This window comes from Pseudophryne corroboree, chromosome 10 (assembly GCF_028390025.1).
Source record: "Pseudophryne corroboree isolate aPseCor3 chromosome 10, aPseCor3.hap2, whole genome shotgun sequence".
Taxonomy (NCBI): Eukaryota; Metazoa; Chordata; class Amphibia; order Anura; family Myobatrachidae; genus Pseudophryne; species Pseudophryne corroboree.
This window is the reverse complement of record NC_086453.1, coordinates 224,264,066-224,277,792: the sequence shown is the minus strand read 5'-3', so window position 1 is coordinate 224,277,792 and position 13,727 is coordinate 224,264,066. Positions and strand designations below refer to the sequence as shown.

Below are 13,727 nucleotides of genomic sequence, written 5' to 3'. Positions count from 1 at the left end.
CAGTAGCCCCTGGGCTACCAACCAAAAGAACCACAGCGTTCTCCGATAACAGATGGAGCCTACAGGGGACAGAGGGCATCAATTCTGCACAAAAGGGACGTGCATGTCAATCCACAAGAAAGGGTCAGTTCTTGCACCTGGGGGACTTGGGTCACCAGCCCTCCAGTACAATATAACTAAAGCATAGGTCAGATCGCCACATTCCTTACCCCCCAATTCTCTGAATTGTATGTAATCAAGTTTGGAAACATCCTTGCCGGTTCTGTACATTAAGGATGTTTGAGTACATTAGTGGAAATACATTGTTACAGTTCCTTTTGCTTGAATTGTCTTACACAAGAGTTATGAATTATTTATGGCATTAATAAAGTTCAGAATAATTCTAAGTGATCTTCTCATTCAGGTATGGTGGAAGTTTTGGAACCCATAAGGCAGGTAAAACCTCTTTACCATATAAGCTCTTCTACTTTAAGTGGTGCAGTTTTATTAATGTTATTTATTGAGGGCTATAGTTTACCACTTAATTATCGATCTGATCCATTTGCGCAGGAGGCGGGGGGTAGGGGGTTGGCAAGGGTCATGCAGCTCTTTGAAGTGTTTTACGTTCTTGCAGATCATGATATGGAGTGGCATGGAATGTTTATGTATATTGCTTTTTTCCTTATTACACCCCAGTGGTTTGGACAGAGTTGTGATGTAGACTATAAATAATTCAATAAATGTGTACTTGAGGCGATGTACATAGACAAAAAACCCTACTTCAAATTATCCTTAATTGTGTAGAACGTTAAATTTAGTAAACAAGTTTCTGCAAGTTACTCCACTAGAACAGCCATGTTTCAGCCCAAGACACCTGTAATGTGTTTTTTATTCAGTGTATTATATGTTAACTTCTGCAAGCTGGAACACATTTAGTTCTTAAAGCAAGATTATTTCATTCCAATTCTAAACAGATACAGCTTGCATCAAGCACAGTATGCCACAGTCTGAGGTGTTGCGCTATTGGAACAGTATAATGCATAAAGCTAGAAAACACAAAAGTAATTGTCAGAGTTAAAGTTTTACTCTTTTGCAGAACTACATAATAACTATATAGTATCTGGACTCCCCAAACCGCTTCCTACTCTCCTGACAAATGTGACATACACCTAGTAAACAAAGTTGAAGTGATCAGGACCACAGCCACAATAGAAAAACAGACAACATGCAGGCACTGAGAGTGACACAAAGAAGGAATCATCCTAATAAGCAGCAAAGCTCCTGGGACTGGAAGGTCAGAAACTGCAGGATTACAATGGGGCCCAGGACACCATACAGTAAGTGCTGCAGGGGGTTGTGGTAAGACAGGCCTCTACAGCAGTGAAGGGTTTAGGTGATCGCCTGCAGACTCCTCTAGTTGTACAGTGACTACATTAAAATGGTTAATTGCAGTGTGTATTCTTAGTTGATGATCGGCTTCCTGAAGTTTCTGCCGGCAAAACGAGCCTTGGATCCCAGCTCCTCCTCAATTCTGCAAAGTAAAGTATAAATCTGATGTCAACTAAATAGCACAGTCATGGCTTCAAAGCTCTTACCATAATAGCGGTCAGCATAAACACTGTTTCAGTAAGGAACACAGTAACATTCATGAAGGGAAAATTTGGGGATGAGATGCATATGCAGTACTTCATCTAATACATCACGCTATATATCCCCTACTATTGACATCCGTTTTTTTAATTATATTTTATATTCTAGACAAGCAACTTTAATCCATATTGAAGGGAGGTGGGTAGGACAATTTAAAAAAAAAAAAAAAAAAAAAAAACTCAACTTGTTAAGTTTTAGGTTTAATGTGCAGTTGTGTATAGGAGTCAAATACTCCAAATGTATTCGGCTCCCACAAATTTTAGGCCAACTGGAGCAGCAATAAGAAGTTCTAACTTGCTGCCATCTTGTCATAGCTGGACTATGGGGTAGATGAATTAGACCGCGTTATTGGGGAGGTCATGATACTGCTTCTCCCCCATGTATTACTGTGGAGATGTAGCACAGGACAGGAGCACTATGCAAGTCATTATTGGCACTGCCAATTTTAAGATAACACTCCGACGTGCCACCTAATGTATGATCGGTCAAGAGCTGTGTCGACAACCACAGCTTTCGATTTAATAGAGACGGCTGCATGTGTTGCCTATACACCAAAGCATTGACAGCTCTGTCTCTGGCAGCGGTGGCTATCCCCATGTTTGCTAGAAAACCATCTAAAGCTAGATCCTTTTAGTAAAAGTTGTAATGGACAGTGCTTTGTGCACCAACTGCAGCTTCAAAGATTTACCACTAAGGCCTCTCAGACTGGCTGCTTCTTTAAGTCAAGCAGCACCATTGGCCTGTTCAGACACTGGGAACGATAAATAAATTAATCGCAAGCAGGTCTTTGTTGATGCCATACTTTAAGACCTAGGGAAAGTCCTCTACAGTATTTGCTATGGTCCCTACTAACTTGGTGAGTTTCTCCTTTACGTGGACGAGACTAGTCCTCACATTACTTTCTTGCATGACAAAAATGAATAAACTAAACTGTTAGCCAGCTATTCTCTACTACAGCTCAAGCATCACACATCTACTCATTTCTTAATCTGAATGACAGCTAAGAATTTGGATACCCACCTGAGCAGTTGGTTGTACTTTGCAAGACGCTCAGATCTACATGGAGCACCAGTCTTGATCTACAGTAGGACAAAAATATAAAAAATAAAATTAGCCACCAGCTCATGCTACAGACTCTCCAACATGGTAGAAACCCCAAAATGATAACACAAGAGGCACGTTACCTGTCCAGTACAAAGTCCAACCACCAGGTCAGCAATGAAAGTGTCCTCAGTCTCTCCAGATCGATGGCTGACCATTACTCCCCAGCCATTGGTTTGAGCCAGTTTGCATCTGCACAAGAAACACTACTGTAAGTATTATGGGCAAACTACACCAGAACAGTGAAGACTTTGGCAACATCTCTCTAACATTAATCGCTGCAAAAGGATAGGCTTTTTTAATTTGAAAGTTTTCCAAAATAGGATTTTAATACCTACCAGTAAATCCTTTTCCTAGTCCGTATAGGATGCTGGGGTCACATGGGGTATATAGACAGGACCCGCAGGAGACATGGGTACTTTAAGACTTTCAAAGGGTGTGAACTGGCTCCTCCCTCTATGACCCTCCTCCAGACTCCAGTTATAGGAACTGTGCCCAGGGAGACATACATTTTGAGGAAAAAGATTTATTGTTAAACCAAGGGGAGATACATACCAGCTCACACCTCAAGCACACCGTACAACATGGCATTCAACAACGCAAGTCAACGGCATGAACAACGTCAGCAACAGGCCGACTAAAAAAACGTAATACAACATGTGTTGAAACGTAACAAAAATCTGCAGATACAGTACACACTGGGACGGGCGCCCAGCATCCTCTATGGACTAAGAGAAAAGGATTTACCAGTAGGTATTAAAATCCTATTTTATCATATGTCCTAGAGGATGCTGGGGTCACATCAAGAACCATGGGATTATACCAAAGCTCTAGAATGGGCGGGAGAGTGCGGATGACTCTGCAGCACCGATTGACCAAACATTAGGTCCTCATCAGCCAGGGTATCAAACTTGTAGAACTTCGCAAAGGTGTTTGAACCCGACAAAGTAGCCGCTCGGCAAAGTTGTAATGCCGAGACCCCCCCCCGGGTAGCTGCCCAGGGCGAGCCCACCTTTCTGGTAGAATGGGCCTTCACCGATTTTGGTAACGGCAATCCAGTCGTAGAATGAGCATGCTGAATCGTATGACAGATGCAGTAGTCTGCTTGGAAGCAGGAGCCCCAATCTTGTTGTGAGCATACAGGACAAACAGAGCCTCCGTTTTCCTAAACTGAGCCGTTCGGGCTACATCAATTTTCAAATCTCTGACATCGAGAAACTTCGATTCCAGCAAGGAGTCAGTAGCCAATGGCACCACAATAGGTTGGTTCAAGTGGAACGACAAAACTACTTTCGGCAAAAATTGCAGACGAGTCCTCAACTCTGCTCTATCTTCATGGAAGATCAAATAAGGGCTCGTGAGACAAGGCTGCCAATTCAGACACCCGCCTTGCGGATGCCAAGGCCAACAGCATGACCACTTTCCAAGTGAGGAATTTCAACTCTACCTTCTGTAAAGGTTCAAACCAATGAGATTGAAGGAATTGCAACACCACGTTAAGGTGCCACTGGGGGCACAAAGGGAGGTTTGATGTGCAACACGCCTTTCACGAAAGTCTGAACTTCTGGAAGGGAGGCCAATTGTTTTTGGAAGAAAACCGATAAAGGCAGAAATTTGTACTTTAATTGAGCCCAACTTTAGGCCCGCATCCACACCAGCTTGTAGAAAATGGAGAAAACGTCCTATCCGAAATTCTTCCGTAGGAGCCTTCCTGGATTCACACCAAGACACGTATTTTCTCCAAACACGGTGGTAATGTTTAGACGTTGCTCCTTTTCTGGCCTGAATAAGAGTGGGGATGACTTCCTTGGGAATACCCTTTCGGGCTAGGATCTGGCGTTCAACAGTCAAACGAAGTCGCGGTAAGTCTTGGAACACGCACGGCCCCTGCTGTAACAGATCCTCCCTCAGAGGAAGAGGCCAGGGATCTCCTATGATTAATTCCTAAAGATCTGGATACCAAGCCCTCCTTGACCAGTCTGGAACAATGAGGATCACTTGAACCTTTGTTCGTCTTATGATCTTTATCACTTTTGGAAGGAAACGCATACACCGACTGAAACACCCATGGTGTCACTAGGGTGTCCACTGCTATTGCTTGATGGTCTCTCGACCTGGAATAATATCTCTGAAGTTTCTTGTTGAGGCGAGACGCCATCATGTCTGTTTGAGGAAATCCCCAAAGACTTGTCACTTCTGCAAAGACCTCTTGATGAAGACCCCACTCTCCTGGATGGAGATAGTGTCTGCTGAGGAAGTCTGCTTATCAGTTGTCCACTCCTGGAATGAAGATCGCTGACAGAGCGCTTGTATGCCTTTCTGCCCAGCGGAGAACCTTTGTGGCCTCTACCATTGCAGTTCTGCTATTTGTTCCACCCTGGCGGTTTATGTACGCTACTGCTGTTATGTTGTCCGACTAAATCAAGACGGCCCGATTGCGAAGATGTTCCGCTTGCAGAAGGAAGTTGTAAATGGCCCTTAACTCCAGAACGTTTATGTGTAGACAATTTTCCTGTCTTGACCATCTTCCCTGGAAGCTTTCCCCCTGTGTGACTGCTCCCCAGCCTCGGAGACTTGCATCCGTGGTCACTAGGATCCAGTCCTGGATCCCGAACCTGTGTCCCTCTAGGAGGTGAGAGCTGTGCAGCCACCACAGGAGTGAGATTCTGGTCTCAGAATTTGTTTGACCAGGTTCTGAATTTCCAGAGCCTTTTCCACTGGAAGAAAATAAAAGAATTTACTCACCGGTAATTCTATTTCTCATAGTCCGTAGTGGATGCTGGGAACTCTGTAAGGACCATGGGGAATAGACTGGCTCCGCAGGAGACTGGGCACTCTAAAGAAAAGATTAGGTACTATCTGGTGTGCACTGGCTCCTCCCTCTATGCCCCTCCTCCAGACCTCAGTTAGGGAAACTGTGCCCGGGAGAGCTGACATTACAAGGAAAGGAAATTTTGAATCCAGGGTAAGACTTATACCAGCCACAGTACAACTTGTGATAACCTTACCCAGTTAACAGTATGAACAACAACTGAGCCTCACTCAGATGGCTCATAACAATAACCCTTAGTTAAGCAATAACTATATACACGTATTGCAGAAAGTCCGCACTTGGGACGGGCGCCCAGCATCCACTACGGACTACGAGAAATTGAATTACCGGTGAGTAAATTCTTATTTTCTCCGACGTCCTAGTGGATGCTGGGAACTCCGTAAGGACCATGGGGATTATACCAAAGCTCCCAAACGGGCGGGAGAGTGCGGATGACTCTGCAGTACCGAATGAGCAAACACAAGGTCCTCCTCAGCCAGGGTATCAAACTTGTAGAACTTTGCAAATGTGTTTGAACCCGACCAAGTAGCCGCTCGGCAAAGCTGTAAAGCCGAGACCCCTCGGGCAGCCGCCCAAGAAGAGCCCACCTTCCTTGTGGAATGGGCTTTCACCGATTTTGGATGCGGCAATCCAGCCGCAGAATGAGCCTGCTGAATCGTGCTACAGATCCAGCGAGCAATAGTTTGCTTTGAAGCAGGAGCACCCAGCTTGTTGGGTGCATGCAAGATAAACAGCGAGTCAGTCTTCCCGACTCCAGCCGTTCTAGAAACATATTTTCAGAGCCCTGACTACGTCCAGCAACTTGGAGTCCTCCAAATCCAGAGTAGCCGCAGGCACCACAATAGGTTGGTTCAAATGAAACTATGACACCACCTTTGGGAGAAATTGGGGACGAGTCCTCAATTCTGCCCTGTCCATATGGAAGATCAGATATGGGCTTTTACATGACAAAGCCGCCAACTCCGACACACGCCTAGCCGATGCTAAGGCCAACAGCATGACCACTTTCCACGTGAGATACTTTAGTTCCACGGTCTTAAGTGGCTCAAACCAGTGGGATTTTAGGAAATCCAACACAACGTTAAGATCCCAGGGTGCCACTTGTGGCACAAAAGGGGGCTGAATATGCAGCACTCCCTTAACAAATGTCTGAACCTCAGGCAGTGAAGCCAGTTCTTTTTTGAAAGAAAATGGATAGGGCCGAAATCTGGACCTTTATGGACCCCAATTTTAGGCCCATAGTCACCCCTGACTGTAGGAAGTGCAGGAAACGACCCAGTTGGAATTCCTCTGTAGGGGTCTTCCTGGCCTCACACCAAGCAACATACTTCCGCCATATACGGTGATAATGCTTCGCTGTCACGTCTTTCCTAGCCTTTATCAGCGTAGTAAAAACTTCATCCGGAATGCCTTTTTCCGCTAGGATCTGGCGTTCAACCGCCATGCCGTCAAACGCAGCCGCGGTAAGTCTTGGAACAGACAGGGCCCTTGTTGCAGCAGGTCCTGTCTGAGAGGCAGAGGCCATGGGTCCTCTGTGCGCATTTCTTGCAGTTCTGGGTACCAAGTCCTTCTTGGCCAGTCCGGAACAATGAGTATTGTTCTTATTCCTCTCTTTCTTACTATTCTCAGTACTTTTGGTATGAGAGGAAGAGGGAACACATACCGACTGCTACACCCACGGTGTCACTAGGGCGTCCACAGCTATCGCCTGAGGGTCCCTTGACCTGGTGCAATATCTTTTTAGCTTTTTGTTGAGGCGGGACGCCATCATGTCCACCTGTGGCAGTTCCCATCGGTTTGCAATCAGTTGGAAGACTTCTTGATGAAGTCCCCATTCTCCCGGATGGAGGTCGTGTCTGCTGAGGAAGTCTGCTTCCAAGTTGTCCACTCCCGGAACATTGCTGACAGTGCTTGCACGTGATTCTCCGCCCATCGCAGAATCTTTGTGGCTTCCGCCATTGCCATCCTGCTTCTTGTGCCGCCCTGGCGGTTTACATGAGCGACTGCCGTGATGTTGTTTGACTGAATCAGCACTGGCCGGTTTTGAAGCAGGGGCTCTGCTTGACTCAGGGCGTTGTAAATGGCCCTCAATTCCAGTATATTTATGTGTAGAGAAGTCTCCAGACTTGGCCACAGCCCTTGGAAGTTTCTTCCCTGAGTGACTGCCCCCCCATCCTCGGAGGCTTGCATCCGTGGTCACTAGGACCCAGTCCTGAATGCCGAACCTGCGGCCCTCGAGAAGGTGAGCACTCTGCAGCCACCACAGAAGAGACACCCTGGCCCTCGGGGACAGGGTAATCAGCCGATGCATCTGAAGATGCGATCCGGACCACTTGTCCAACAGATCCCACTGAAAAATCCACGCATGGAACCTGCCGAAGGGAATGGCTTCGTATGAAGCCACCATCTTTCCCAGGACTCGCGTGCAGTGATGCACCGATACCCGTTTTGGTTTCAGGAGGTCCCTGACCAGAGATGCTAATTCCTGGGCTCTCTCCACCAGGAGAAACACCTTCTGTTCTGTGTCCAGAATCATGCCCAGGAAAAGCAGACGCGTCGTAGGAATCAGCTGTGACTTTGGAACATTCAGAATCCAGCCGTGCTGTAGTAACACTTCCTGAGAGAGTGCTACGCTGATCAACAACTGCTCCCTGGACCTCGCCTTTATGAGGAGATCGTCCAAGTACGGGATAATTATAACTCCCTTCTGCCGAAGGAGTATCATCATTTCGGCCATTACCTTAATAAATATTCTCAGTTCAGTGGACAGGCCAAACGGCAACATCTGGAATTGGTAATGACAGTCCTGTACCACAAATCTGAGGTATTCCTGGTGAGGTGGGTAAATGGGGAAATGCAAGTAAGCATCTCTGATGTCCAGCGATACCATAAAATCCCCCTCTTCCAGGCTTGCAATAACCGCTCGGAGAGATTCCATTTTGAACTTGAATTTCTTTATATAAGTGTTCAAGGACTTTAAATTCAGAATGGGTCTCACCGAACAGTCCGGTTTTGGTACCACAAAACTTCGAATTCCAGCTTGTAGCCCTGAGATACAATTTGTATAGCCCAGAAATCCACCTGTGAGCGAACCCACTGGCTGCAGAAGTTTCGGAGACGGGCCCCCACCGCACCTGGCTCCGCCTGTGGAGCCCCAACGTCATGCGGTGGACTTAGTGGAAGCAGGGGAGGACTTTTGTTCCTGGGAACTGGCTGCATGGTGCAGCTTCTTACCTCTACCCCTGCCTCTGGCAAGAAAGGATGCGCCCCTGACCCTCTTGCCTTTTTGGGAACGAAAGGACTGCATTTGATAATACGGTGCTTTCTTAGGCTGTGAGGAAACCTGAGGCAAGAAAGTAGACTTTCCGGCTGTCACTGTAGACCCGAGGTCCGACGGTCCTCAAACAATTCCTCACCCTTATAAGGCAAAACCTCCATGTGTTTTTTAGCATCAGCATCTCCTGTCCATTGCCAAGTCCATAAGACCCTCCTGGCAGAAATGGACATAGCATTAATTCTAGAGCCCAGCAGGCAAATGTCCCTCTGACGTCTTTGATATGGTCCAGGGTTAGCAAAACAGTATCTCTGTCGAGGGAATCTATGTCGTCTAACAGAGTATCTGTCCACGCTGCTACAGCACTACACATCCAGGCTGAAGCAATAGCAGGTCTCAGTAGAGTACCAGAGTGTGTATACACCAACTTCAGGATAGCTTCCTGCTTTCTATCCGCAGGCTCTTTAAGGGCGGCCGTATCCCGAGACGGCAGGGCCACCTTTTTAGATAAGCGTGTCAGCGCCTTGTCCACCCTAGGGGATGTTTCCCAACGTAACCTGTCCGTTGGCGGGAAAGGGTACGCCATCAGTAACCTCTTAGAAATCACTAATTTCTTATCAGGGGAACTCCACACTTCTGATGAATTAAATGAATTGTGTGAAGATGGGGGAAAAGTCACTGGTTGCTTTTTCTCCCCAAACATATAAACCCTCTTGGTATTAACAGGGTTACTCTCAGAAATGTGTAATACATCTTTCATTGCAATAATCATGTATCGGATGGCCTTGGTCATTTTAGACTGTAAATGTGCCTCATCATCGTCGACACTGGAGTCAGACTCCGTGTCGGCATCTGTGTCAACCATCTGAGAGAGGGCGTTTATGAGCCCCTGACGGTTTCTGAGTCGCCTGGGCAGGCGCGGGCTGAGACCCCGGCTGTCCCAAGGCTGCAGAGTCATCAAACCTTTTATGTAAGGAGTTTACATTGTCATTTAAGACCTTCCACATATCCATCCAATCAGGTGTCGGCCCCGACACAACACTTATCTGCCCTTGCTCCGCCTCCACGTAACCTTCCTCAAACATGTCGACACAGCCGTACCGACACACCGCACACACACAGGGAATGCTCAGACTGAGGACAGGACCCCAACAAAGTCCTTCGGGGAGACAGAGTATGCCAGCACACACCACAGCGCTATATAACACAGGGATTTTCACTGCTAATAAGCGATTTACCCAATAGCTGCTTTTTTTGTATTATTTGCGCCTAAATTTGTGCCCCCCCTCTCTTTTTAACCCGTCTTGTACCTGGATACTGCAGGGGAGAGTCTGGGGAGCTGCTTCCAGCGGAGCTGTGAAGAGAAAATGGCGCTGGTGTGCTGAGGAAGGAGGCCCCGCCCCCTCAGTGGCGGGCTTCTGTCCCGCTTTCCATGTAAGAAAATGGCGGGGGTTTTTACATATATACAGTGCTAGACTGTATATATGTATTTATTTATGCCAAAGGTACTTCAATTGCAGCCCAGGGCACCCCCCACCCCCAGCGCCCTGCACCCTACAGTGACCGGAGTGTGCAAGTGTGCTGGGAGCAATGGCGCACAGCTGCGGTGCTGTGCGCTACCTTAATGAAGACAGGAGTCTTCAGCCGCCGATTTCGTAGTCTTCAAGCTTCTGTTCCTCTGGCTCTGCAAGGGGGACGGCGGCGCGGCTCCGGGAACGGACGATCGAGGACAGGTGCCTGTGTTCGAACCCTCTGGAGCTAATGGTGTCCAGTAGCCTAAGAAGCACAAACTGCAAGCAGGTAGGTTTGCTTCTCTCCCCTTAGTCCCACGTAGCAGTGAGTCTGTTGCCAGCAGAAGCTCACTGAAAATAAAAAACCTAACAAATACTTTACTAGTAAGCTCAGGAGAGCCCACTAGGTACCCAGCTCTGGCCGGGCACAGATTCTAACTGGGGTCTGGAGGAGGGGCATAGAGGGAGGAGCCAGTGCACACCAGATAGTACCCAATCTTTTCTTTAAAGTGCCCAGTCTCCTGCGGAGCCCGTCTATTCCCCATGGTCCTTACGGAGTTCCCAGCATCCACTAGGACGTCAGAGAAAAACTAAATTCTGTGTCCAGAATCATTCCCAAAAACGACAGCCGTCTCGTCGGAACCAACTGTGATTTTGGCAAGTTTAGGAGCCAACCATGTTGCTGCAGAATTGTCAGGGAGAGCGTAATGTTCTGCAGTAATTGGTCCCTGGATCTCACCTTTATCAGGAGATCGTCCAAGTACGGGATAAATTGTGACTCCTTGTTTGCGCATGAGAACCATCATTTCAGCCATTACTTTGGAGAAAACCCTCGGAGCTGTGGACAGACCAAACGGCAACGGAGAGATTCCATCTTGAATTTGAGGGATTTGAGGTTCAGGATTGGTCTGACTGAGCCGTCTGGCTTCGGGACCACAAACAGGCTCAAATAAAAGCCTTCTCCCTGTTGCGACGGGGGAACCCCGACAATGACTTGATTGTGACACAATTTTTGTATTGCGGCGCATACCACCTCCCTGTCCGGAATAGAAGCTGGCAAGGCCAATTAAAAAAAAGAAATAAATAAAAATAAAAATCGGTGAGGGGGAACGTCTTGAAACTCCAGTTTGTACCCCTGGGACACCATTTCTAAAACCCATGGGTCCAGGGCCGAACGAGCCAAACACTGACTGAAGAGCTTGAGACGTGCCCTAACCGGTGCAGACTCCCACAGAGGAGGCCCAGCGTCATGCGGTGGATTTGGCAGAAGCCGGGGAGGACTTCTGCTCCTGGGAACCGGCCACGGCATGTGATAGTTACCTTTTCCCTTTCCTCTAGAAGCAAGGAAGGAAGACCCTCGGCCTTTTCTGTATTTATGGGGCCGCAAGGACTGCATCTGATAGTGGTGTGCTTCCTTTTGTGGTGCAGGCACATAATTTTTACTCTATGACTTACCCGTGGTAGCCGTAGATACCATGTCAGCGAGGCAGTCACCAAACAATACACCACCTTTATACGGTAGAGACTCCATAGCTTTCTTAGAGTCAGCATCAGCATTCCATTGATGAATCCACAATGCTCTCCTAGCTGAGACTGCCATGGCATTGGCCCTTGATCCCAAGAGGCCAATATCCCTCGCAGCTTCCTCTAGGTAGACTGCAGCGTCCCCGATATAACCTAGTGTCAAAAGAACGCTATCCCTATCCAGGGTATCTATTTCAGATGACAAGTTATCTGCCTATTTTTCGATAGCACTACTTACCCACGCAGATGCAATGGCTGGTCCGAGTAGCGTACCCGTGGTGACAAATGGACTTCAATGTATTTTCCTGCCTACGATCCGCAGGATCCTTTAGGGCTGCCGTGTCAGGGGACGGAAGAGCCACCTGTTTGGACAGCCGTGATAGAGCTTTGTCCACAATGGGGGGGCGACTCCCATTTTTCCCTATCCCCAGAGGGAAACGGATACGCCACTGGAATCCTTTTGGGAATCTGAAACTTTGTCAGGATTTTCCCCAAACCGTGTTCAGTTCATGAGAGGGAGGAAACGTTACCTCAGGTTTCTTTCCTTTATACATACAGACCCTAGTATCAGGAACAGTAGGGTCCTCAGTGATATGTAATACGTCTTTTATTGACACAATCATGTACTGAATGCTCTTTGCCGGTTTTGGATCTAATCTGGCATCACTATAGTCGACACTTCAGTCAGTGTTCGTGTCGGTATCTGTCTGCCAGCTGGGCAAATGAACGTTTTTGTGACCCCGAGGGGGTCTGGACTTGTAACACATCCTCTACGGATTTCTTCCATGCCTGGTTCTGAGACTCAGATTTATCCAATCTCTTATTTATCAGAGCCACATTTGCATTCAAAGCACTCAAAACATTCACCCAATCAGGTGTCGGCGGTGCCGACAGGGTCACTCCCACAGCTGTTTGTGTCCCTAACAGTCTCCTCCTGAGGAGATCACTCCGCCTCAGACATGCGGACACACGTGCACCCAACACACTGGGCCATTAGGTGACAGACCCACAGTAAAGCCTGTCAGAGGGACACAGGGAGTTATTGCCAGCTCACACCCCAGCGCTCAATCCCAGTCTGAAACACCACAGAAAATGCCCCAGACCTGCAGCGCTTTTATAATTAACATATAATGCACCAAAATAACTGTGCCCCCCCCCCCACCCCCGTTTTTCACCGATACTTATGCAGGAGTGTGAGGAACGACCAGCGTCTCTGCAGCCTTGTGTAGAGAAAATGGCGCCGGGTTGTGTGCTGTGAGGGCTAAGCTCCGCCCCCGTAATGGCACGCTTCAGCCCCGCTCTTTTCAAATACATTTTTTATACTGGCGGGGGTCCGGACAGTGCCCTGGCACTATGTCCGCTCTTGCCAGTTACTTATATAGAGGTCATATGCTGCCCAGGACGCGCCCCCCCCCCCCACGCCCTGTAGTGCCGCTGTGTGTGGGAGCATGGCACGCAGCTTGCGAGCGCTGCAGTACCTCAGAAGCAGTCACTGAAGTCTTTTTTCTTCTTCTACTCACCTGTCTTCTGGTTCTGCAAGGGGGGGTGACGGCGGGCTCTGGGAACGAGCATCTAGGTGTACCTAGCGATCAGACCCTCAGAAGCTAAAGGTGTCCTGTAGCCAAAAGAAGCAGAGCCTTTAAACTCACAGAAGTAGGTCCGACTTCTCTCCCCTAAGTCCCACGAAGCAGGGAGACTTATTTTCAGGGAGACTGCTGGCAACAAACCGAACAAGTCTTTTTCAGAGAAACTCAGTAGAGCTCCTCAGAGTGCATCCAGTCTCACAGATTCTAAACTGGAGTCTGGAGGAAGGGCATAGAGGGAGGAGCCAGTTCACACCCTTTGAAAGTCTTAA

The 13,727-nt window shown here is 47.9% G+C and overlaps 1 protein-coding gene across 2 annotated transcripts in view; it reads right to left on the bottom strand.

Annotated features, from left to right (window-relative positions):
• Nucleotides 1-850: 850 nt before the first annotated feature.
• ENO1 (enolase 1) overlaps nt 851-13,727 on the bottom strand; it is a 47,631-nt gene continuing 34,754 nt past the window's right edge. For both annotated transcript variants that reach the window (XM_063943107.1, XM_063943106.1), the window contains 3 exons: nt 2,814-2,922; nt 2,650-2,708; nt 851-1,510 (listed from right to left, as the gene is read on the bottom strand). In XM_063943107.1, coding sequence (XP_063799177.1) covers nt 1,441-1,510; nt 2,650-2,708; nt 2,814-2,922 — 238 coding nt within the window. In that variant the 3' untranslated portion in view covers nt 851-1,440. The remainder of the gene's footprint in view (nt 1,511-2,649; nt 2,709-2,813; nt 2,923-13,727) is intronic.